The sequence below is a fragment of the Perca fluviatilis genome, chromosome 21, assembly GCF_010015445.1.
Source record: "Perca fluviatilis chromosome 21, GENO_Pfluv_1.0, whole genome shotgun sequence".
Lineage (NCBI taxonomy): Eukaryota > Metazoa > Chordata > Actinopteri > Perciformes > Percidae > Perca > Perca fluviatilis.
Window position 1 is genome coordinate 31,847,354 of NC_053132.1, and position 26,571 is coordinate 31,873,924.

General features: G+C 41.9%; 1 protein-coding gene across 1 annotated transcript in view; it reads right to left on the reverse strand.

Annotated features, from left to right (window-relative positions):
* Positions 1 to 24,441, reverse strand: part of rfng (RFNG O-fucosylpeptide 3-beta-N-acetylglucosaminyltransferase) — a 29,349-nt gene extending 4,908 nt beyond the window's left edge. The window contains exons 1-8 of the mRNA XM_039788507.1: positions 24,055 to 24,441; positions 18,713 to 19,252; positions 10,417 to 10,465; positions 9,505 to 9,607; positions 7,918 to 8,071; positions 7,677 to 7,762; positions 5,731 to 5,896; positions 5,414 to 5,499 (exon numbers count right to left, since the gene is read on the reverse strand). Of these exons, the coding sequence (XP_039644441.1) occupies positions 5,414 to 5,499; positions 5,731 to 5,896; positions 7,677 to 7,762; positions 7,918 to 8,071; positions 9,505 to 9,607; positions 10,417 to 10,465; positions 18,713 to 19,186 (1,118 nt within the window). The 5' untranslated portion in view covers positions 19,187 to 19,252; positions 24,055 to 24,441. The remainder of the gene's footprint in view (positions 1 to 5,413; positions 5,500 to 5,730; positions 5,897 to 7,676; positions 7,763 to 7,917; positions 8,072 to 9,504; positions 9,608 to 10,416; positions 10,466 to 18,712; positions 19,253 to 24,054) is intronic.
* Positions 24,442 to 26,571: the final 2,130 nt, after the last annotated feature.

The following is a 26,571-nucleotide window of genomic DNA, read 5'->3' on the forward strand; positions in this document are numbered from 1 at the left end:
GGGTTCGAGGGGCAGACACCATCGCCACATTTAAGAGTAAACTGAAAACCCTCCTCTTTGACAAAGTTTATAGTTAGGGAGTGAGGAGTTGCAGCGTCCACCTAACCCGGCCCACCTGCTTCTCCTCGTAGTCATCAGTTTTATATACTGTATAATTAATAATATAGCAAGAGTAGAGGGAGGCAGGCCAGTACAGCCCGATCCGGTTGGGGAGAGTTCTAGCCCGACCAGGCACCTCTCTTTAACCTGCCTCTCTTAGTTATGCTATTACAATTCTAGACTGCCGGGGAGGCTGTTTCCTTCCTATGACACACTGAGCTGCTCTCTCATCTCTACTTGTTACTTTTGTATGCATCCTGTCCCAGAATTGCTTGTTACTAATCTAGCTCTGGGGAGTTTACTCCCCGGAGTCCTTATGTTTCTTCTTCGCAGAGCTATGCTCTGCAATTCTCTGCAATTCCCGGCCGCGTCCTGCTGCGTCCTGCTGCATCCGCCGCATCCACCCATGCTCTGCAGCGCCATGCTACATCCCGCAACGCCCTGCTGTGATGTTCCTATGCACAGAGTAGTCTGGATCCGGTATAGGGGACTGTACTACTCAGTATGACACGATGTGCCCTGCTATGACATGAACTTCCACGATAACCTTCGAAGTCACTGTGACCTTTAATGTGACTATTACCGCCACTGTTCATCCCACCCCCAACCGGCCCGTCAGACACCGCCTACCAAGAGTCTGGGTCTGCCGAGGTTTCTTCCTAAAAAGGGAGTTTTTCCTTGCCACTGTCGCGATAGCCACTGCTAATGCTTGCTCTTGATGGAATTACTGTAATTGTTGGGGTTTTGGAAATTATAGAGTGTGGTCTAGACCTACTCTATCTGTAAAGTGTCTCGAGATAACTTTTGTTATGATTTGATACTATAAATAAAATTGAATTGAACAGGCTGAATCCTCTACTGGGAAAGCTAGTTCATACGGACCAGACAGGTTTCATACCAAATAGGAGTGCTACTTTCAATCTTAGACATCTCTTCAATATTATATATACAAAGAGAGGTCCACCTACTGTTCTTGTCATACTTTCACTTGATGCCGAGAAGGCAATTGACCAGATTGAGTGGAGTTACTTATTTGAAGTTCTTAATAGGTTCAATTTCGGAAATAAGTTCCTGTCACTAATTAAACTCATTTATAAAAATCCCACGGCTCAAATCCTAACAAACCGGACAATATCCTCCCCGTTTAGGTTACACAGAGGGACAAGGCAGGGATGTCCACTATCCCCTTTAATTTTTGCTCTGGCTATCGAGCCACTAGCCCAATGTATCAGAATAGAACCCCAGATTTATGGATACTCCACCAAAGACACAAATAATAAGATATCATTATACGCAGATGACATCCTTTTATATATAACGCAGCCTCAAATCACTATCCCAAATTTTTTGGACAAGATCAACCTGTTTGGGACTTTCTCGGGTTATCGGACCAATTGGACTAAAAGCGTTTTAATGCCGGTCCATATGAGTGACTTAACACACCTGGATCACTTTCCATTCACAGTCTCTCCAGACAAATTTACCTATTTGGGGATAGAAGTGACAAAGCAGTACTCCTCTCTATTCCAGGCAAACTTCCCCCCTCTAATAGAGCGATTACAGACTAGAATATCATTCTGGGACACGCTCCCAATTTCTTTAATTGGGAGAATTAATGCTATTAAGATGATTTTCCTCCCGCAATTGTTATATTTATTTCAAAACATCCCAATTCTTCTAAAAAAAATCCTTTTTTTAAGCACCTCGATTCTCTAATAGTTCCTTTTCTGTGACCTTTCCCTGTATAAGAATAATCCCATCATACATAGCATGACCCGTACCTGGAAACAAATCAAGACTTTAATCTTAAACCAATCTCTCTTCTGTTACCCATCGCTAAGAACCCCACATTTGCCCCCTCCAGTCTGGATGGAGCCTTTTCTACGTGGAGTGAGAGGGGTATCCAATGTATTGGTGACTTATACGTGGGAGGTGTCTTTGCTTCATTTAAACAACTACAGAGGAAGTATGAGCTGGGGAATAATAACTTCTTCCGTTACCTACAAGTTAGGGACTACGTTCGGAAATACTTAAGAGAATTTGAGACTGAATCACAACAGAAAATAGATGATTGTCTGAAACTGTCTCCTAACGAAAGTAAATTGATGTTCCGCATCTATAATGATCTCTTATTAATAAGTTCCCCATCGACTGAAAATTATAAACTTAAGTGGGAAGAGGAACTTGGTGTATCCATCCCAGATGATTTATGGAAAGAGAGTCTTGAAAACGTACATCATTGTTCAGATAATGCAAGACACTGTCTTGTCCAATTTAAAATTATACATAGGCTTCATTACTCAAAGGAGAAACTACATAACATATACCCAGAGGTGTCACCTACAGTGAGGAAAATAAGTATTTGAACACCCTGCTATTTTGCAAGTTCTCCCACTTGGAAATCATGGAGGGGTCTGAAATTGTCATCGTAGGTGCATGTCCACTGTGAGAGACATAATCTAAAAAAAAAATAATCCAGAAATCACAATGTATGATTTTTTAACTATTTATTTGTATGATACAGCTGCAAATAAGTATTTGAACACCTGTCTATCAGCTAGAATTCTGACCCTCAAAGACCTGTTAGTCTGCCTTTAAAATGTCCACCTCCACTCCATTTATTATCCTAAATTAGATGCACCTGTTTGAGGTCGTTAGCTGCATAAAGACACCTGTCCACCCCATACAATCAGTAAGAATCCAACTACTAACATGGCCAAGACCAAAGAGCTGTCCAAAGACACTAGAGACAAAATTGTACACCTCCACAAGGCTGGAAAGGGCTACGGGGAAATTGCCAAGCAGCTTGGTGAAAAAAGGTCCACTGTTGGAGCAATCATTAGAAAATGGAAGAAGCTAAACATGACTGTCAATCTCCCTCGGACTGGGGCTCCATGCAAGATCTCACCTTGTGGGGTCTCAATGATCCTAAGAAAGGTGAGAAATCAGCCCAGGACTACACGGGAGGAGCTGGTCAATGACCTGAAAAGAGCTGGGACCACCGTTTCCAAGGTTACTGTTGGTAATACACTAAGACGTCATGGTTTGAAATCATGCATGGCACGGAAGGTTCCCCTGCTTAAACCAGCACATGTCAAGGCCCGTCTTAAGTTTGCCAATGACCATTTGGATGATCCAGAGGAGTCATGGGAGAAAGTCATGTGGTCTGATGAGACCAAAATAGAACTTTTTGGTCATAATTCCACTAACCATGTTTGGAGGAAGAAGAATGATGAGTACCATCCCAAGAACACCATCCCTACTGTGAAGCATGGGGGTGGTAGCATCATGCTTTGGGGGTGTTTTTCTGCACATGGGACAGGGCGACTGCAGTGTATTAAGGAGAGGATGACCGGGGCCATGTATTGCGAGATTTTGGGGAACAACCTCCTTCCCTCAGTTAGAGCATTGAAGATGGGTCGAGGCTGGGTCTTCCAACATGACAATGACCCAAAGCACACAGCCAGGATAACCAAGGAGTCGCTCTGTAAGAAGCATATCAAGGTTCTGGCGTGGCCTAGCCAGTCTCCAGACCTAAACCCAATAGAGAATCTTTGGAGGGAGCTCAAACTCAGTGTTTCTCAGCGACAGCCCAACAACCTGACTGATCTAGAGAAGATCTGTGTGGAGGAGTGGGCCAAAATCCCTCCTGCAGTGTGTGCAAACCTGGTGAAAAACTACAGGAAACGTTTGACCTCTGTAATTGCAAACAAAGGCTACTGTACCAAATATTAACATTGATTTTCTCAGGTGTTCAAATACTTATTTGCAGCTGTATCATACAAATAAATAGTTAAAAAATCATACATTGTGATTTCTGGATTATTTTTTTTTTTAGATTATGTCTCTCACAGTGGACATGCACCTACGATGACAATTTCAGACCCCTCCATGATTTCCAAGTGGGAGAACTTGCAAAATAGCAGGGTGTTCAAATACTTATTTTCCTCACTGTAGGTGTGATAAGTGCCACTCTGCCGTAGCAACACTTCTCCATAGTTTCGCTTTATGCCCAAGGGTCCAATTGTTCTGGATCGATATATATAACATTATGTCTGAGGTCGTAAATACTTCAATCAAACCTGAGCCTCTGTTAATCATTCTTGGAATATCGGAGACCTTCAGGAAACTGAGTGTGGCACAACAGCGTTTTCTCTCTTATGGTTTAATAAAAAGAAACTAATCCTCATCTTATGGAAGTCCACAACTGTACCTACCTCTAAGATGTGGTTAGAGGATTTAATTAACACACTTCATTTGGAAAGGATAAGGTATACGCTGAAAGACAGGCTCAAATTATTCCATAAAACATGGAAACCCTTCATGTCATACCTCAAAACTACAAATCCAGTACAACAGTCCACATCCTAGCACACGATATATGACAACTGTTTTGGTTTTAGAGTGAAGGTCTCTGCGAGGGAGGGATAGTGTGGTAAATCGTGGTCAGCCTGGTGGTGTTCTTTCAATCATTTTGTGTTGTTACTACTTGTCTTGCTTTGCTTTGTCTTGTTTGTTTATTGTTGTACCACTTTAAGTTTACAGCTTATTTGGTTTTTGAATTAGTTATATAAAAAAAGACTGACTGTATAAATGGAATGTATGTTAAATCGTATGCTTTAATAAAAAGATGTTTGAAAAAAAAATATGTATATTGAAGGTATAGTGTTATTAAAGACCCGCTGATCACTGTCCGATTCTCTGATATGAATATGAATCCCGGCTTTGCATTGTGGGATATGGGCTTAGAATGCGCCCCACTCGGATCATATCGTAGTGTTCTGTCTCACAGCTTACTGTAATATTTCACCAGTACATAATACCTTTTTAATATTATTAAAATAAAGAAATTAATACTATGATAACATCTAAATAAATGTTGATAGATGTAGCATTATAGTTTTAAAATATCAATAAACAACAAAGCAATCTGGCTTCCCTGGCAATAAGACCGAAATAATAACATAACTTAAAAGAAATACATATAAACCATGATAAGATCTGGTGAATAAATGTTGATTAAACCAGCGGTTATTGGGTTAAAAATACCAATAATAGCAAAGCCGTATACAGCTTCTTTGCTGCAGCCGACTGGCAGAGAGAATTGTGCTGTGATCACCAAAGATGCTTCCCATTGAAATACATTAGTTTAAAAAACATGCTGACATGACGAAAAAAACAAGATAAACGTGTCCGTGTACACGACTTAATAGATGAAATTACATGAACATTTCACCGACTGCCGTGAGACTGGATTGTAGAGGAACAGAAGGGCCATATTAGTAATATCGGTAATAGTTATTAATATGCCTACCTTGTGGGGTCCTCAGCCAGTGAAAAGCCTCCAACAATGCTGACCACATTTCTTCTGTTTTTAAAGCCTCCGAAGCTGAGAGTCACCTGTTGTAAAACAAAGAGAAAATGCACACCGTTAACTTCGCAGAGAACAGATGATGAAAGGAGCTCAGGAAAAACACAAACAATAAAAAAAAAATATAACTGGATGCTGACATTTTCGGATTTCCGGATCACATAAGCGGTGTAGGCGAACCATACTCCAGCGCTGACACAGCGCTGTGGAGATAGATCTGGCAATGCAAGACTATACTGTACACAGAACCACACACTCACCTGCTCCAGCACCGTGTCTGTGGGCAGCTTCTGTAGGTTCTCCAGGTGAGAGTGGAAGAGGTGCGTGTGTGTGAGGGTCACCTCCAGCAGCGCCTCGATGATGTAGCCGATGGTGCAGTCGTCTGGTAGTCGGATCCTTTCTGCTGTGCTGATGAAATTCCCCAAACTGAAAGCAGAGGACACAGTTTCAGCCTACAAAGCCTTTCAAAGTGTGTTTTCACACCAACAACAGCCGTTTACAGCAGCCATTCATACTCCTCCTAAGTAATAGTACTCAGGCATACAACTAAAGGTACCTTTAAAAAGGACTTGGGGCCCATTTTTAAGGAACCAATAAGTCAGATAAGGGGTTTCTGTATTTACTATGGAGCCACACAGAGGTTTTGAACCAGATAAAAGAAAATCAAAAAAAAGGCATGTCCGGGTCAATGACGTGTATTTTTGGACTATGTAGGACTGCAAAATATTGACAGAGGGGATGGAAATACATCAGCTGTGAAAATGTTGTATCATTGACAATTGATCACTGCTGCAGATGCTTTTATTTAACATCTAGGAAAAGCAGGAGTAGAACTACAGCCCGGGTTGCTTCATCAGGAGATAGATGCCCAGGGCGGGGGTTCAATGGTTGTTGAAAGCTTCTATCTTCTAATATGAAAATGAAAAACACCCAGGTGACAGCAGTAAATCATATTACAATGAATTACAACATGGACACAAAGGGTGCTGCAAGAGTTTTCTGTTCAGTGCCTCAAAACAACACAACATAAGCCAGAAGATCGGCAATACAATAATTTAAGCACTTTGTTTGGTGCGCAGCGACGAGTGATTTCCTACATTTACCAGAATGCCTTTGGTCATTATTTCAAAAGCACAATCTGTCTGTCTATCTATAGGAACACATCAGGGTTAAATGTCAGATTTTGTTGTCTATTTTTTGTGGTGCAAATTAAGGAATAGATGGTGATGTGAACAGAGGAGGCAGAGACAACTATTTCTACTTTAGCTCACAATGCATTGAAGCTACTCATGTCACCCTCTGGAAACTCGTGTTCTCTTGACAGTATTGTCGCTGTGATTATTTCTGTCTTCATCTAAAACGTAGGGGGCTTTCACACCTACCTTGTTTGGTCCGGAGTTTCGGATTTTTCAGTTTGATCCGAACCAAAATTACAGGTGTGAAACCTCCCCAGTACCACTGGTCAAACTGATCCACGATCCGGTTTGTTTCTAGTGTGAAAGCATTTCTGGTATGGTTAAGCTGTGGCAGGCTATCTTGGTGTTATAAGAGCGGGGAAGCTCCGTTAAGGAACAGCTCAGGGTTTAGGGAGTACGTGAGAGAGGGTAACGGTTTCAGCGCTCAGAGCAGACAGCTGTCGGCTGTCAGAGCAGAGGATACATCAGCAGTTTACTTGTTAAGTGGTAGTAAATGTACAGTGGAGGTTTCAGTTTGTCTCTGAATAAATGCTGCAGCTCCTCAAACCCCAAATAAAGTTCCTGTATCTCGCTTCTCAACAACGCAACAAAACAAAAAGAGCTGCAGCAGCACGGGGAGAGCAGCGGTCAGCTGGAAAATAACCGACACAGAGAGAGGATAGGAGAGGACGGGGAAGAACGTCTACAAACCAATCAGTTACAACTGTCGGGAGACACAGCTCGCATACGTGGTGACAACAGGACGTCGTTTTGTCACGTATAGGTCTTTAGGGCGCTTGCATAACTGCAGTGTGAAACCAAAACTTACCGGATCAAAATACTAAAACATGAACAATGGTCCAGACCTTGGTTTGGACTTTCAGGTGTGAAAGCCCCCTTAAAAAACAGCGTACAGACAGGGTTGTTCTCACTGTACATAAAAAACATTGGTTTTCTATCACAAAATGCCCTGGCTTCAGAAGGTACAACAGTTTGAATTAGTTCAAAGACCAGGTGAGTGCATGACCTACCTGGCCCACGGGCTCATTTTCAGTGCCAGGCCTCTGCTGATACAAAAACCTGCTCCACCTGTGGCAAACCAGAACTTGACAGACACCTGAAATGAGACAAAGACAGCCAGCTGTTAGGACTGTACTTGTCTAAAGAAGTTTGATGCTTTTGTGGCATCGCACAGATTTGGCTTCATTGCTCGCTGCTATATTTGTCAGTTTGTGAAGCCAGAATCTCTTAACAAGGTACAAGCAGACTGACCGATCCGTCACTCTTCACCCTCTCTGCAGCCTCTATAGGATGATCCAGGCTGGGCCGGCCCAGGTAGACATCCTGGCTGTGGTGGTAGGAGGAGAGCAGCCGCAGCAGGCTGGGCAGGATCACATAGTTATCATCATCCACATGGCAGAACCACCTACAGCACACAGGGGGACAACACAAGATACAGGAGTACAAATGTGTATACTACCACACTCATACGTACAAAAACAAAAATCTGTGGAGAGTCAATCCGAGTGTGCATGTATGTATGACTGTATGTGTACACATGAGTGTAAAGACAGGCTGCTTCTCCCTTTTACTGTGCCACACACACACAAATTACATTTAAGCATGATTCTTTATATTCTTGTCTTATTTCTGTTTTAGTTTCTCTCATAATGCTGAAAGTGAGTTTATCTGATTCTCACATGTTGGTTCTGATTCTCACTAAACTAAGTGGGAGCCACAAAGTCTGGGAACGTAACGTGTGCTGAACAGATAAGGTACAAGGTCACCCTAAACTATCTCTCCCGGTACATTCATTTCTCTCTGGATAGTTGAGACTTCTCAGATAGTTGAGATAAACAGGATGTCTAACCTTGGGGTAGAAAGTGGTACAGAGGGGAAGAAGCAAAGTGGCTCCAGAATGTCTACTATGTTTGATTGACTGTAAGAAATGCCGAGTCATGCTTAGACAAGTGCGTGTGTACTATCTCACTGAAGATGCATATAAGCTGTGTGCTTTAGAGAGACTTTTTCACACTGAGCTGCTGTGCCTTTTGATTTTTTGTTTTTTTTTGTGTTACTCCCATTCTTGCAAGTATATAATAAAATACAAAAACTAAACTTGGTTTAGTTGCAACTGTCTTTATTTGTTTCACTCTTAAACTTTCTAAACCCCCCCCCCCACAATAGAAACTTCCACAACAATTTGGCGACAAGGATGGGATCAGTTGGAAAACAGAGGAGAACTCTGTGGGTCACTGATGACTTGCTATCCAGGGATCACAATCGCCTGCCTCTACCTCGCCTCCAAAGCATTCAGAGAGAGAGGATCAGAAACGACGGGGGGCTCCACTGAATCCACATTGATCCTTAAAAGGAAGCAATTTCGAGCAGCAGGGGTAAGATATTAATTTGAAAGTGATTTGAATCTTAAACTTTCTAAATCCACTCCTGCTGCAAAGGAAACTTCCACAACTATTTGGCGACAAGGATGGGATTTGGGTGGCGGTGCACAAAACATGTGTCCTCTTCATCCCTCCGTTTTCCCAGCTCGTCTTGCAGACGAACTGGAAAGCTCAGAATATGGGCTTTGGTTAGGTTGTAGAACTGATGAGGAGGTTATTGGTGTATGTGTGTTTCTGCATTCTTTCCCTGAATCGCTACCATCACTTTGTTTTTGTTTTCTATTAGCTTAAATCGTCTGTTTTAATCATTGATTTTCCCATAAATTTTTCTGCTCCTTCTAAATCCAGTTTTAACACAACTGTCACTTCCACACACACAAACAACTGTTTAGTGTTTAATGCTGCCCTGCAGTCTAACTAGTCTGTTCAGCTCAGGTCCAGATTTCGTTTCACTCACTTCTTCTGAGACTCGATGAATTTATCGTACTCCACAGACATCTTGCAGCACAGAGCCTGTCGGGTGTGAGCTGCTGAGCAGTTAGTGTTGATGATGTTAGCTCCTGGTAAAGAGACAGCAGAGGACAGCACAGTTCAATTCCATGCTGCTGTGTATCTGCAGTATCTTACATGTTGGTGGCAGATGATTCACACAGAGCATAAGCACTGGAGATACCGCACATCATAAATGTTAACATTCTTCTTCCATTTGCTTGGTTTGAAAAATGTGTACTTGCAGTAAGCTTGGGCAGTATCAAAGTATAACGGTATAGCAGGGTATTTAAGAAATGAAGGTATGATTTTCAATACCGTCAAAAATACAGACTTTCTATTAAACTGATACGGAGATGCTGTATTGAGGCAGGCAGCGTTTCCACCAGTGTATTACACACCCACTGGCCCCAGTTGACCGACTGTAGTGTGTGTGTATGTGTATGTGTATATATATCTATATGTATGTATATATATATATATATATTCAATTTTATTTTAAGTGTCAAATCTCGACCATCTAGACCACACTATATTTGTCAGCTAACTTGACTACACAATTACACAATTGAGTGTAAAAAGTAGTCAGCGAGCAAAGTCTAACTAGTAAGCTAAAAGTAATGGATAAGACAGATACTGTTATACACAATTACTCAAATTTAATTGGCTCGATTGCCCAAAATGTAAAAAAAAAAAAACATGGGCATCTTTTGGGCACCAAAAGATTTTTGGTGCCCTAGCTATATTCTATTGTTGATTATTGCAACAAAGTGTTATGCAGGTTTACTCTGATTTGCTGGGTCACTACATAGTATGGCTACACTAAAACAAAGAAACATTTTGAACTTTTATTTCCTAATAGGACTGCCAAGCTTCTTACCTGTTCTTATCCTCAGCTCCTTGTCCTCACCGTCCGTGAATATGTAGGTCTGAAACAGACAAAGACGTCCTGTTAAAAAATGTAAGTGCAAGCACAAATACTAGGGGTGGTACGGTTCATGAAAAAACACCCGAACCGCTCGGTTCGCTAGTCTCGGTTCGGAGCATGTGTGTACCGCACGATTCGTCAGTCCACTGTTAAGCTGCACTAACCTCTTACTGCCGTAATGCCCACTTTATACACCTATGTTAAAACAGTTACTGGAAATGACGAGCGGGATGGGCGTGACAAACGCAACCCATGGCAGCTGATTGGACGATGTGACGCAATCGTCCAATCAGCTGCCATAGGGCTGGCTGGTCCCTAATTTCAAAGCCAAACTGTCATGGCGGCTCGTTCAGAATACGATCACATATTCTACTAAAATAGTTCACCGAAACGTGTTTCTGAAAACATTTTAAGCGAGAAATAGGCCGTGCAGTTGCTGAATCTGTCTTCATTTCAGATCGACAAAGGTCAGTTTAAAAGATTTTCATCAGATTTTGAGACACCCGAGCCGACCGCTCCTCAAGTGGAGTGGGGTGCCGCTCGGAGTCACGCCGTCACGTGCAGAAATGCCTGGGAGAGGCTGGCGGAGCGGGGGAGGCCGGAGGGAGGGCGGGGGGGAGGGGCAACCAGCCACTGTGGGGGTGTCTGCCATTCCTATGCTTTTGCTATATGTTCTGTGGTGGGTTTTGTGGGCGTTAGTTGTCAGAACCGTACAGAACCCGAAAACCCGTGACCCTAAAACCGTGTCTGAACCGGGCAAGTGGGTTTGTGGGAATTACCACCTAACAAATACCGCACACATTCATACTCTCCCTACTGGACACAATAAGTGATCCATTGTTTTCTTCTGGAGGACACAAGCAAATTCAGACACACAGACAAACATAATAGGCAGAGTGGGGGGCATATGTGGGTTACGTAACCTTCACCCTCTATACCGGGCTTTTTTCCATGTGGTGGGCTGCTTTTTTCTTCTTTTTTTTTTTTTTTTGTTGGTTGTGGTTGTTGTGTTTTTTTTTTCCCACTCGTTTTGTTTTTTGGGGTGTTTCTTGGGTTTTCATTCCCGTCCTTTCCATTACCATTCATTCCATCGCTTTCGTTGATACCATTCCCTGCGTTAAACTAGAACGCCAGCGTTTTAAAGAGAAGCACCTGCTTTAAGGGGGGGCATATTTCTCGTAAGCTTAAAGCCCCCTCCAAAGAACCGTACAAAACCACGAAGCCGTGACCCTAAAACCGTGCTACGAGGCCTCCAGGGACACAAAGGCAATTCAAACACACAAACAAAACATAATAGTACCAAACAGTTAGAATAAAGAAGTGAGAAAAGAGCACATTTCCACATCACTAATACTTCAGCTAGTGCATTTTTTACCAAATAAGTTGAGGGGAATGGGGCGGGGGTGTCATTTTATTACATTCCACTCCCTTCCACATTCATGCTCTCCTACTGGGACACAATAAAGTGATCCATTGTTTTCTTCTAGAGGAGGACACAAGCAAAATTCAGACACACAGACAAACATAATAGTGCCAGACAGTTGGAATGAGAAAGAGAGGGAAGCATCCCCCCTTCATTCTAAAAGGTTTTCCACAAACCTCTATATAAACTATTAATCATATACAATATACAACAAACAAAAAACAAACATACTCATACAAAAACAAACATTAATCTTCTCACTCTCACTAAAAAAAAAAAAAAAAAAAAAAAAAAAAAAAAAAAAAAAAAAAACAAAAACTAATTCTTTTCCTCCCTATTATGTCCCTATCTTCCTTCCATCCACCTATATTGTCCGGCTTTTTATCTGGTGTTGTTTCGTGTGGGGGGAGGAGAGAAAGAAATAAAAAAATATTCACATTTAAAGAGGTGGGATGGGATATTTTGGCCATTTCCTCATTATCTTTTATTTCTCTTTTCTTTTCTTTCCTGCGTTTCGCGCCATTCCGTGTGTGTGTGTTGGGTGTGTTGTTCCATCTCCCACCAGCCTGGGGTTTCCATTCCTCCATTCCATCTTTCACTCTCCACCTTTCCACTCCTATTGACCCTCTCATCTTCCGTGTTCCATTCTCCTTCCATTTTTCTGCTCTCATACACACACACACACACACACACACACACACACACACACACACACACACACACACACACTTTTCCACCAAAAACACACACAACACACACACACACACACACACACACACACACACACACACACACACACACACACACACACACAACCTTTCTTGTCCTTCTTTGGCTGTGTCTTGGTCTGGGTCCACTGTGTGTGTCGGTCTCATACCACTGTGTGGTCTGTGTTAAAAAAAAGGTTGGTCCTTCCGGCTCCTTCTGTGTCCGTTCCTCCATTGCTTTTCTGGTGTCGGTTTCCTCTCCGCCTCTTTGTCTGGGGCTTCTGTGGTGTCTTCTGTGTCGGGTCCTTGTCTCTGTCTTTGTGGCTTGTGGTCTTCTCTTTGTGGTGGGTGTCCATTTTCTCCTGCATCTTCTGTTCCTTCTTCCTCTGTTATTGGTTGGTGTCTTATATATACATATATTTTTTTTCCTTTTCATACCATACCTCCTTCTCCGTCTCACACCACACACATACATATAAACACAAATAATATATATATACCATACCATACATATACCTTTCTCTCTCTTTCCTCTCCTATATACCATTTTTTTTCTTTTTCTCTTTCCTGCATGTGTCTCTCTGGGTCTCTCTGCTGTCTCTCTCTCTCTCTCTCTCTGTCTCCTCTCTCTCTCTCTCTCTCTCTCATTTTTCTCCCCCCCCCCCCCCCCCCCTCTCTCTCTCTGTCTCTCTCATGTCTCTCTCTCTCTCTCTCTCTCTCTCTGGTGTGTCTCTCTCTCTCTCTCTCTGGTCTCTCTCTCTCTGTGTCTGGTGTGCGCTCTCTCTCTATGTCTGTGTCTGTCTCTCTGTGATGTCATGTGTGTAAAAACATATATATACACAAAAAAAAAAAAAAAAAAAAAAAAAAAAAAAAAAAAAAAAAAATATATATATATAAATATTGAGATCTCATAGATATGGAATGGGATTGATGGGATCGTTCAAAAATGAAAATTATTTGCAGCTCTAGTTTAAAAGTTGTAGTGTTTAGAAAGTCTACAGTAAAACACATTCTCAGTGTATGGACGTCTGCAAAGGTTGCTGCATAGCTGCATCACATTAAAACAAGCATATGGATTAATTACTGGAGTAACAGAAATGTAACAGACCAGAACATTACAGGCTGTACACACTCTTGAACCACCCATGCAGGCTGTGAAGGTGTGTACAGACCATGATTGATTGATATCTCCCTGGCTACGCGGTTAGTTCATTTGTGCGCCCTGCTGAAATATGTTGTGGTTTTGGAAGTTTGATGACGTAATGACTATTTTCTCTATGGTTTGCTCTCTGAACAGTAAGTTAATTCAAGATTCAAAGTTAATTACAAGGTTCTCTGATTAAGGTTAATGTGTTGTCATTCTACAACAAAATGCCCCTTATGCTACACAAAGAAAAATGAAAAAAAAATGAGGGAGTTTGAGAGTCTTACAGGCTGAGGAAAGTTGCTTTGTAGGCTGGTGGTATGACAGTGGATACTTCTCTATCACTTGCCAGAAGGCCGCAGGGTGAACCGTAAGTGTCGTCTTTTGGTATCCTCATCTAACCGATATCACTGATAATTGGTATATGGGTATCAATGATTATAGATGACAGGTTGTTTTAGTCACCCACTGCAGAGCCCTCCTGCTCCTTTAAGTTTCCTTAAAGGTCCCATGGCATGAAAATTTCACTTTATGAGTTTTAACATTAATATGAGTTCCCCCAGCCTGCCTATGGTCCCCCAGTGGCTAGAAATGGTGATAGGTGTAAACCGAGCCCTGGGTATCCTGCTCTGCCTTTGAGAAAATGAAAGCTCAGATGGGCCGATCTGGAATCTTCTCCTTATGAGGTCATAAGGAGCAAGGTTACCTCCCCTTTCTCTGCTTTGCCCACCCAGAGAATTTGGTCCGCCCATGAGAGAGAGAGATATATCATGGCTTTCAAACGAGCAAAGTGGCAGTTGGTCAAGGCCACACCCCCACTCTCCACCTTCCCCCCCCCTCTCTCCTTCTCAATAGCTAAGGAAAGCTCATTGTGGGACTGGCTCTAGTGGCTGTAATTCTGCACCAAGGTTGAATTTCGGGAAAGAGAATTCAGATACAGTATTAGGGGACCACTAAGGTCTATATAAAAGAGACTTCAGATACAGTATTAGGGGACCACTAAGGCCTATATAAAAGAGACTTCAGATACAGTATTAGGGGACCACTAAGGTCTATATAAAAGAGACTTCAGATACAGTATTAGGGGACCACTAAGGTCTATATAAAAAGAGACTTCATATACAGTATAAGGGGACCACTAAGGTCTATATAAAAAGAGACTTCATATACAGTATTAGGGGACCACTAAGGTCTATATAAAGGCATCCAAACTGCACCATGTCATAGGACCTTTAAGAAAGACAGCCGTGGCGATGTGAGATGATCACGTCAGGTTCTCTGTGAGGTTGATTCCCAGGGACCTAAAACCGTTCACTTGCTCCACCTCAGCCCCATTGATGTAGACAGGGGTGTGTGTTCGTTTTGATGTTGAGCAGTAGTTTTCTGTGCACCATTCTGTCAAAACATAGCGATATCTACTCTTGTCTTACGACTGAATGTAAAACCATGCCACAGCTCTTTTGAGGAGTGCAGGGTTACATGAGGATTATACCTGACAAGTTGAATGTTCCATGATTGTAATGGATGATGCTAAGGCAAAAAAACACCTGACGCAAAGATGCTAGATCGCACCTGATACACGCGTGGATGTCAACGCGGGCATACTGCGCAGGCGTCAACACATGGGCTCTAACACCATTCAACAGATGTACTGCAGTGTTTATATTTTACATACACTGCTACATGCTGTATGTCAGGGTAACCTGTAATAGTGGTTGCAGAGGTTGTTAATTTCTCCCCAATTGCAGATGACAATCCTGCTGGAACATGTCCAGTTGTGTAATTTTTGGTTTAGAAGCCTTTACTGGTGATTTTTTCACAGGAGAAAGTGCTGCTATACTCCGTTACAGTCAGTCTCCGGCTGACGGACAGTACCAGTGTTGCGTTGTAGCAGGGTTTTAAGTGTGTAGTTTCTGTCTCCCCCATGAGGAATTCTAAGGAATGACAAACAAACTGTCGCCATGTCCACATGATACAAGCCTTCCGTGGTCGTGCACCACCCCCACCCCTCCACGCAGTTGCTAGTAGCCAAGGAGGACACGGAGGATTAAAAAAACCATGATGGACTCTTCAGAAGAGGTCATTATCTTCACTCCAGTTTCTGCGTGCGAAAGTCACCGGGCGCCACAATCTTCTGAACATAGTCCTACTGAGAAATCCAGAGAGAGTTGAGTACCAGCAAAACATATTTTAGCTACCTAAAAAAATGTATATCAGTTTAAGTGTACGCTGCATTTAGAAAATTTTCTCCGCCTTACCTTGCCATCACACGGCCCCTGTCCAACAGGGAACTCCAATCCACCAGACTCCACACAGGAGTTCCTGGTCCACCTTTACCGCTGCCTAACGTGTCAGCTGCAGCAGTAATGTTACATTGGCTGTGTCTCAAACCACCTACTTTCTCACTTCAAACACTTAGTTTTAAAGTGTATCATGTAGATAACGCAAAAAGTCAGAGCACTGAAAGTACCCGGATGACCCCCTAAAAACGGTCAAAAAGTTCAGTGTGGAACGATGGACCCTACTCGCACTAAACGGGGGCCATCTTGACTACAAAGCGGAAAGGGGAGGGACCAGGGACGTCGACCGGCAACTGATTAGACGAACGCCTCACATGGGTCTGGCTTCTCCCAGATTTCACAACAGAGCATAATGGCGGCTCGTTCAGAATACGATCTCGTATTTTACGTAAATACTTCACCGAAACGTGTTTCTGAAAACATTTTAAGCGAGAAATAGGCCGTGCAGTTGCAAAATCAGTTTTTTTGATCGACAAAGGTCAGTTTAATAGATTTTCGTCAGATTTTGAGAGGCAGCAAGCCGAGCCAACCGCCCGTCATTTCCGGTAAGTGTTTTAATATAAGTGTTCCTTTTAGGACAACACTAACCATCGAAAGTGGGCACTACAGCAGTAAGTGGTCAGTGCACATTAGCAGTGTACTGACGGGAGTATGCGGAATGAGACACAGCCATTGCTTCGCTTCTGTGCCTTAACTTGGCCTTTAACTTGGTTTAACAGAGAGGATTCTGACACAAGGCAGATGACGGATAAAGTCACGATTTTACTTTCTGATAAATGTCCTGTGGTTCCACTAAATGTCAACGAGGGCAAACTAACAGCATCACAGTGGAATCTCTGACAGAAATAAGGCAACACCCTAAAAACCACCCAAACAACAGACACGGGGTGTATGCAGGCAAGAGCCAAATCCATTAGCACTAGCATCCCTGTATAAGCCTAAATCCATATATAAACTGGTGGACAAGGTCATGAAGCCCTGCTGCTCTCTGCGTCTTGCCTCACCCGGTCACCACAGGAGCCGGTACATGCTGCAGGAATGTGTTTATATGAGAGTTGTTTATTTATTTAAAAGATGTGCTTGGAATTGTATGACCCGCTGTCAGTATGCAGCTGATATCTATCTTTAATGATCACAACTCATGAATTATTATAGAGGGTTTATAGCTTATGCACTGTACCACACCCCTGGCAGCCATATTGGATTGTTCAGCTCTTGTGTAACAGCGGTTATGGAGAGTAATATTTCTTAACTACCACAGAATTTAGCAAATGCATTTCTTAAGGTGGGGTTTAGGACTGGGAACTGCATATAAATATGATTTATTTTGTGTTGAAATGATGTCAAGTTGTAAGCCAGCTTAGCACAGTATTATGTCAGGGTATATGTAGGAATCCTCAAGTTGAATTTAATACCTTTTAAGAGCTTTTTTTTTTAAAAGACCCTTTCCATACATTTTAAGATTACATCCCCTCCTTTGTCAGACCAGGTGAGTGTTACATATATGAATTATGAAATTCACACTGTTGAGCCAAAACAGCACAGCATATAAGCTGGCAACATTGTTTGATCCCAACGTGTCGGAAAGAAAGTTAAGAGGTGGATGCATTATTCGGCAGACCTAATTTCATAGCTGCAGAGATTTGCATCCCCTGTTATTTCAGCCCGGAAGACAGCCAGGACAAAAAAGTACCCCAAAATATGTAGTTAGTTATAGGATAGATGCAGTATTAGGCAGAGGTTTTCATTTTTTACCCACCGAGAAATGCATGCCCTCATGTCTCAGTCCAGATGAGTGTCAAATGCCTGAAGCTCACACACACAAAACAATAAATTGCCCAAAATATGTATGCCAAATATTAAAACCATTCAACTCCTGGGTCTCTACAGACACATTTTAGGGTTAAGGTAAAAACAGTTGATGCAAATCTCAGTAGCTATGAGAATTACGACTCTGAACGTTCATGAACTACTGACTTCAGATCATTTATCACCATTGATAAACCCCACAAAGAAGATTATATCGTTTTTAACAGTACTTGGGTTTAGAAATCATTACGTCTGGTAGTTTTCGCTTTAGTTGTGGGCACTCCTCCGAGGGCATGCACTTCCATGACACCATTTCCAGAGACAGGCCTCAGTGATGGTTCAAACTCCTTGTCCTCCAACCATTTGTCCGAAAACGTACATCTCCCCATTAGCTAGGTAGCACCCGGGTCTAAAAGGGACCTTTGCGTATTGTTATGAAGCAACAGCAGTCAGTGGATCAGTGAGCGCGCTAACAGTTCTATTAGAGGACGTCAAATCAAGCAGGATTCCAAAAAAAAACTACACAGAATCCAATTGATCTATAAAACTTAAAAAAAAACAACTACCAATTGTTTTGTCCAACAACAGTCCAGCTCTCTAAGATAAACAGAAGCAACAATTTGAGAAGCTAAACCTGCTAATCCAATATTTTGCTTGTTAAATTATTAAAATTATGACTTCATTATTGGAATAGTTTACCATTTTCTGTCAATCAACTTATCCTTTTAGCACTACAGTATTTGATTCACTTTGTATAACTGTTATATCTCTTATGATAGTCTAGTCCTACATTGAGCACAGCTCAGTTAAGGCTACATCCCCATTAAAAAAAATAAAAAATAAAACACATTCCAGCTCTCCTCACCTGTTCTTTAGCTTGGGAAACCCAGGTCTGAATCAGCAGCTCCAGTCTGGACTTGTGGTACTTCCTGGTAGTCTTCACTGCAATGAAAATGTCCTTAAACTCTAACAGGTCCCGTGACCTAGACTTTTTGGAGTCCATCCCCCTCTTGGGACTATGGATATCATTCCTGGTACCTTCAGTCTCAGTGGATCTCCCCTGCCCTGCTGAGCTCATATAAGGCTCTGTGGCAGAGTCAGTTTCCCCTGCATGGACAGACGCTCCGGGAACCCTAACATGGTGTGATGGGCCTGCCTTTGCAGGCCCCATTTTGACTTGGGGTCGGGGCTGAGGCAGGTCCACCTGCCGCGTCGGGGGCTGGAGGGCAGGGATGAGCAGAAGCAGGAGGCCGCAGAAAGCGAGGGAAAACAGGAAGCAGAATTTGCTGACACCCACTGAAGCTATGTGCATCCTGACTGGCCAATGGAGAGGGTTCATCAGCCTCCAGGGCTGCAGTCACTCCCAACACCACCCTGTCCCATCCTCACACCATCACATGGAATTCTGCACGGAAAAAGGGAAATTTTCAACAACATACAGTATATATGTTCACACTCTTAAGATTCATTCAGCACCTCCAACAACTTCAAGGTCCCATATGATGCTCTTTTTGAGGTTCCTACTTGTATTTTGTTTTTTTACAAGAACATGTTTACATGCTTTAATGTTGGAAAAAATTAATTATTTTTGTCATACTGTGCTTCTGAACATACCTATAGTCTCCCTCTGTCTAAAACGCTCCGCTTTAGCGCCCGTCTCTTTAAAGGGACAATTCCGGCGCAAAATGAACCTAGGGGTTAATAACAGATGTGTACCCACTCTGTCGTTCTCTGGGACATGTTTTCATGCTAATCAAATGCGTTTGTAGCTTGAAAGAAGCTAGTGCGGACCGCTGGTTAGCTTACAACACTAGTATTCGGGGCACAGGGAAAGTAAAAACAGATCGCTATTTATAACCACTAAAAAGGTTCAAAATATCACACGTCCACGGTAGCATAGTGAGGGTCCCTACATGTAAACCGAAGCATTGAGAACTTTGTACGTGTACAGACAGTTTAATGAACGAAGAGCTGCGGGAGCTCCGTGAAAGGGCTACAAGAGAGAGAGAGAGAGCTAGCGGTAGTCAATGCTGCAATGCAGCCTCGTACTTGGGGAAACTGGTAGCGTACCTGCGGACATTGTGACGCTATGGCCACCCAACAGGAGTGTGTGTGTGTGTGTGTGTGTGTGTGTGTGTGTGTGTGTGTGTGTGTGTGTCGCGACAGCCAAGAGACGCAGTGTTTTGTACAGTCTGAAGATTTCCCCTCTCTGATAAACAGGGCTGTACTTGAAACTTTTTTCCATGTCCCGAAAATAAATTGGAGACACCGGAGGGACCAGATGGACAGTTATCAACCAAGTAAGTAGCTACACTAGACAAGTTAGATTTTATATCGGTGTGATTATTTCAGATATATTGAGCAAATTGCTTTTGATTTTAGTTTGCATCGCCAGCTGTAAGTCATGACTGGTTTTCAAGACAGCGGCCGTATGTAAACATGAACACTACTGTCTTTATAATCTATCTTTTCAATAAACTGTGTGTACACTTACAAAGTTCTCGATGCTTCGGTTTACATGTAGGGACCCTCATTATGCTACCATGGAAGTGTGGTGATATTTTGAGCCTTTTTAGTGGTACAAAACAGCGATCTGTTTTTACTTTCCCTGTGCCCCGAATACTAGCGTTGTAAGCTAACCAGCAGTCCGCGCTAGCTTTTTTCAAGCTACAAACATTCGATTAGCATGAAAACCTGTTCCAGAGAACGACAGAGTAGGTACACATCTGTTAATAACTCATTTTGCGCCAGAATTGTCCTTTAAGCCCCTCTCCTGAAAATGCCCAGTCTGCTCTGATTGGTCAGCGTTTCTGGGTATTTCGCATCTGTGCTCTCAGAGTCTCTGCACCACCACTGCAGCTGGGGAATAACTGTAACTGCAACTTTTAACAGGTGAGAGAAGTTCAGATTCTTTTTTTAAAAGGGACCAATTGGCATGAACCAAATTATTCAGGATCAACCGGTCAATACAGGGACATGGAGGAGTTTCATGCTCCATTTGCCTTATTCTGATAGCTTCTTCACAATAAAGCCCAGCTAAACAATGAGCTGAAACTCACTATAAAGCTCTGTAAAGTCAGGGAGCTGCAGATTCAGCCCAATTCTCTGTAGGCTCATCACACACACATTACATATTGTCCTTTGATACACTGTTACTCTAAAAATATAAATTATAGATGCTTAAAATGTGAAGCAGGAATTGTTGGTTTCATTTAAGTGTGGTCACTTTAGCCGGAATTGCCCCCCCCACAAAATGAAATGTTTCAGTTAAGATGTGTGTAGTCTATATCCTTGATGTGCCACTTCCGGGATTGCTCCGGTGCCGCAGGTTCTGCTTTCTTTGTGTTGGAATTTTAAATTTGGTGGATTTGTGAGGACTATGGTTAACTGCTCCTCAGATCTATCTATCCTATCTATCTATCTGTCCAATCGGAGTTTTCTCTCGCACGACTATTTTACAGCGCCCATGATGATTCTGATTGGTTTAAAGAAATGCCAATAAACCAGAGCATGTTTTCCTCCCATCCCTGAATGCTGTGTGGACTAGCCAGACCCTCCTTCAGCGCACTTTGGAGGAGGGTCTGGCAAAGTGAGACTAAGATGTGTGTAATATGTGAAAGGTGATCAGAGCAACCACAAACTGTTAATAGTTAAACTGTGAAAGCAATGTGCCGGTTTCTAGTCTGGTAGTGGGATATTGTACAAAATGGTTAATGGCAAACACTAGAATAGTTTTCCAAATGTATCACTTTTTTTAATGGCCGACCCTGCAAATCCATACGGCAAAGCTGAACTCTGACCTGCAACTCTGCTGGAGGCGATTAAGGACCACACTAACACTTCTGTCATGCAGGCTTCATTTAAATGAATGGGAAACCACTAAGTCTCAGAGACTACCACTTAGTCTCTAAATCCACTTTTTAGTCTCTGAATTCATTTTTGTATTATCGCTTTTTCTTGTCTGATATTTTTCAATCACTGTTCAACACTTTGAATTGCATTTTGTTATGTATGAAAGGTGCTTTATAAATACAACTTGATTGATGGTTGATTGATAAAGATTTACCAATAAATGTCTCTATTTAGCCTTTCATTTCCATAGAATTAATTCTAAGTTTAATAGAATTTCCAGTCAACTTCTAAGAAATGATTCAATAATTACAGACCCATAACATGAAGTGTTAATTTTACTTGTCTAACTGAAGTTGTGATGTATGTTACTTGCTTGAGATTTTGTTAAAGTCTTACACTGATCCATGCCCCTTTAATTTTAAACAATACTACTAATGTGTTACTCTAGATAGAGTTCCCTCGGAGTTCACTCCTTAAATATTTTCAAAAATATTCAATTTTGTACATTTTTTGTCCACTTCTCACCAACTCATTTTGTTTTTGAGAAAACTTTCTAACACCCATTTTACAGCTCATTGGAGCTTACATGCTGTTGCGTTCCCCCCAAAATAAAACCCCCCACACATCTGTTTCCAATACTGGTTTCTGTCCCCTACAAAGGGCCCCGTTTAGTTCCAAAATGGATGACAGGAATCCCTATTGACCCCCAGCAGCAGACAGGCTTTACTCCTGCTGGTCAGTGTTCATAGATTTATTTCAGATACACTCTGGTTTTGGCCAGTCAGCAGTCAGAGCCAGCAGTTAACCAACAAGTTCATAAGAGTGACATCTGAGAGCCAGGCCTCCACACTGACTGGAGCATATTAACTGGTTGCATCTATTTTATAGAGAGCAGGTACACTGCATCAACAGCGAGGCTGTCTTTCAAAGCTCAGGCCAGTGGATGAACTGACCTGAGAAGTCTAAAGCTTGATTTATACTTCTTAAGTCAGTCCTGCGGAAAATCTACACCGTTGCTACGTACGTAGGTACGTGGAGACACAAACCTACGCTGAAGCCTGATGTGCACCTCTCCAAAAATGTAACTACACGTCGCGGCGACGCACGTTGCTCGGCTGTGGCCTGGTAGTGTAAACAAATAGTCAGTTAATATATTAACAGACAGACAAAAAATGTATATATACATAATCAACAGATGAATTAATGTGCATATGATAATAAATACAGGTAGTGGTGGAATGTAATTAAGTACATTTACTCAAATACTGTACTTCAGTCCAAATGTTGAGGTACTTGTACTTTACTTCTAGTCTTTTCTTTTCATGCCACTTTCTACTTCTACTCCGCTACATTTCAGAGAGAAATATTGGACTTTTTACTCCACTACATTCACCTGACAGCTTTACAAATTAAGATGTTTGCACACAAAACACATGTAGTTTATAAAATATGATGTTTAATTATAAATTAAACTACCCAACAATTTATAGACCTACAAGTACAGCTGAAATTATCAGATCATTGAATACTTAATTGATTGACAGAACTGTTTTGATCGTTTCCAGTTTCCAAAACCTAAGGGTGCTGCTCTGTAGCTGACCTATGACCTCCAAAAAAAGGATGTGGAATTGTGAAAGGGCAAGCAAAGAGAGCAACAAGCAATAACTCATTATAATACAAATTATAGTAAAAATAACTAGTAAAAACAATCAAAGTTTGTTTGAAGAGTTTCTACAATGAGCCAAAATCTCATTGTTATCCCACTGTAAAGACCACAATCTCCTTTACATACAGATTTCCAACCGTTTTTAAAGGGCACAGTGCCTTCCCATGGTTCCACGGAGAGGTTTATAAAACCAACTATGTCTCCGGATACTTTAGCCATTGCCTTTAATACCAACCTTAAGATAGCTCCGGTAACTTGCTTATCTAACAGCTCTTACTTCCGTTTAAAAATGCGAACATTTAAGATCGGCTTGTTTATTACGCAATGTTACATACAGTATCATTATGGCACAAGTAGTATTAAGAGTCAAAGAGACACACTGTTGAATTCCCCAATCATTTCTACAGCAGTGTAACACTGAAGATGTGCGAATTCTGAGAGAAGCCGTTCCAAAAAGGAGAATGTGCATTCAACTAGCTTCAATATGCTGATTGAGAATTACATCTATGACGATTTGAAGAGTAGCGTAGTTTTAATTCCTAACGTTATACCTTGTATCCTGTTGTTATACGGGACGGACAAGTCCGTCTGTAACAAGCGCTATCTAAATAGAAAGACTTCCAAGTGGAGTTTGGCGTGGTGAAACAGCTTAGGAGAGAACGGTACCGGGACCTCGGTGCAGCACTTACCATGACATTTTGGAGGACACATTTGACGGTTTTTTCCCAGTATGACGAGAACGGAAGCATATAGCTTTTACTGAAAAGCAACTAGCTTACTGAAAGAAAAAAACAGTTTCGATGGTGTTGAATGATAACGTGAATGGCACCGGATCCACTGCTCGACTCGCTGCCTTTCTTTTTGTTCCGACGTGACTTTAAATTGACCGTACAGCGGTTTTCGTAGATCCTCTTCTGTCCTATCGGGGTAGGTCAGCGGTCTTATTGGCGTTCAGGAAGTTATTAAGACGGCTTAAACCAGCACAAGGTTACTTTCACTGGCAGCCCGTCCACTTCGAGGCTTCCAAACATTCCACAAACCACTAAACTCATGTCGGAAAGCCGTGCCAAGCTGGCCGTGATAACACAACTCCCATTCCGGTCACATCTTTCAAAATAAAAGATGTATTAAAGCACTGTATCGTCATCGTCAGAAGGGTAGAAAGCAAGGCGGCCTGAGTGTAACTTTTATAAAGGTCAAGAAAATAAAAATGAAACGGTGGTGACTTTTTGTAATAGCCTATTGGTAGGCCTATTACAAGTAAAAACACGTAGGCCTAATTTAGTCAAATATCTGATAATGATTCACAATGTCTCAGTAGTTTTTCACTTTATTATATTATTGTTACAAAATTGTGATTAGGCTACATAACTAAATCATTTATTACAATTTGTTACAATTCCAATGAGTCTTATTGCCCATTTATTTAACAACGTTATTTTCTTTCTTTTATACGTTTATAACCGTCATTTAGGTCAATGCGAAACTGATAACATTATGCAATTATTTACAAATTAAATGTCAGGCTACTTGGAATGATCACGATTAGGCTCCAATGCTCAACGTTTTAATGTCGCTAAAGTGTGATGCTTTTATTCTTAAATCCGTGAATGTCTGCTATTGATTGAGATTCCTTTCGTCAACTTGACGCAGCCTGAGTCCCCGCTGTGTTCTGGGACTATTGTCTGTTGGTGGAGTCAACTGGTCCAGTCTCAGCCTCTATGGTCGCAGCTCAGCGCTCTCTGGCGGCCGTCAGGACGCACTGCTGCGTTAGCAGGGTCTACTCTGCACACACTCATTTTGCTCGGATGATGGAAAAAATTCTGACAACAATTCAAAAACATGAGAACTTTTTCCAAGGTACATCACAAATCAATGAGAGACATTTTTACTGCACACATGGGTTTTAAAGTAGCCTATATATAGAAGTGTGTGTATATATAGGCTAGTGGCACTTCTACTAGATAGAATCCATTATGCAATTATTTTATCTGTTTCTATCCCACAATACTAATGTCATTATCAGAAAAACTACAAAGGCCTATATAATGCATGAGAGCATCCATGCAATATTTTGTAATTTTCTTATTAACATATACTATGTGCTGGCACGAAATGTCAATAAATGTATCTACCAACAAGAATTGTGTGTCTAGCAAAGCCTCCTGATCTTTGTTACCTGCTACCATTGCACCAGCTATATAGATTTCTCAGTCCATAGGGAGTTGGGTTGGGAACCGGAGGGTCGCTGGTTCAAGTCCCTGTACGGACCAAAGTACGGAGCCTGCAGTCTTTCCTACAGTATCACCTCCACATTACTGTGGATGAAGTTCTGGCAAAGCGAGACTAGGCCTATTTGTGTCCTCAGCACTGCGTATGTTACTCTGTGATTTGGTTATACAGCAAAACTTACAATTAAATTCCATATTTCCACAGACTACGCCAGTCACTGCACTGGCCTGCAATAGCTAGTGGAGAAGAAAAGCAGAGTGAAGCGGGACAGTGTGTGGAAATATTGGGTTTAAGTATTTGTTTCACTGAAGGCAAACACTAGGGAAGTAACAGCGAAGCTGACAATGCCAATCAATCAAAATCCCCCAATTACCTGCATTTCCATGGAACTTTCCAAAACTGCTATTCACCGCCTGTCCACCAGATGCCTTTAGACGTTATCTGCCTTTCCATTCACTCACTGTTGCCAGCGTTGCCATTGTGTTCTGGCAGTTCTTGCTTGTACCTTGATGGTTGTTCCTGTTCCCTGTTTTGCTAACCTGCCTGTTGTCTCCTGGCTGTTATTTGGCCAGCTGCCAGTCTATGACCTGATTTCTGATGGAACCCTACTGGACTTGATTGCTTTCTTTGAGTGCCTTCCCTCACTGCAAGTCTGTTTATTTGACCAACCATTTAATAAAGTCTTATTTATTCTGCCTGCTCTGTGGTCTGTCTGCATGGAACATGCAAATGAGCCATGACATATTTTAACGGGATCTTTTCTAGGGTCCTTTTGTACCTGTTGCCTCAGGTGTGTGTCACTGTGTCTAACACTTGATACAATACAAGCAGACTTTCTAACAGCTCTGATCAGGTGCGTCATAACCATGACAGGAGAAAAATTAGATTTTTGAGGAGAGAGTGTGAAGTGCAGGACTAATATAAAACATATTGCAGCTGATTTTGACTACGGCTGCTTGTTAATTGGTGAAGCG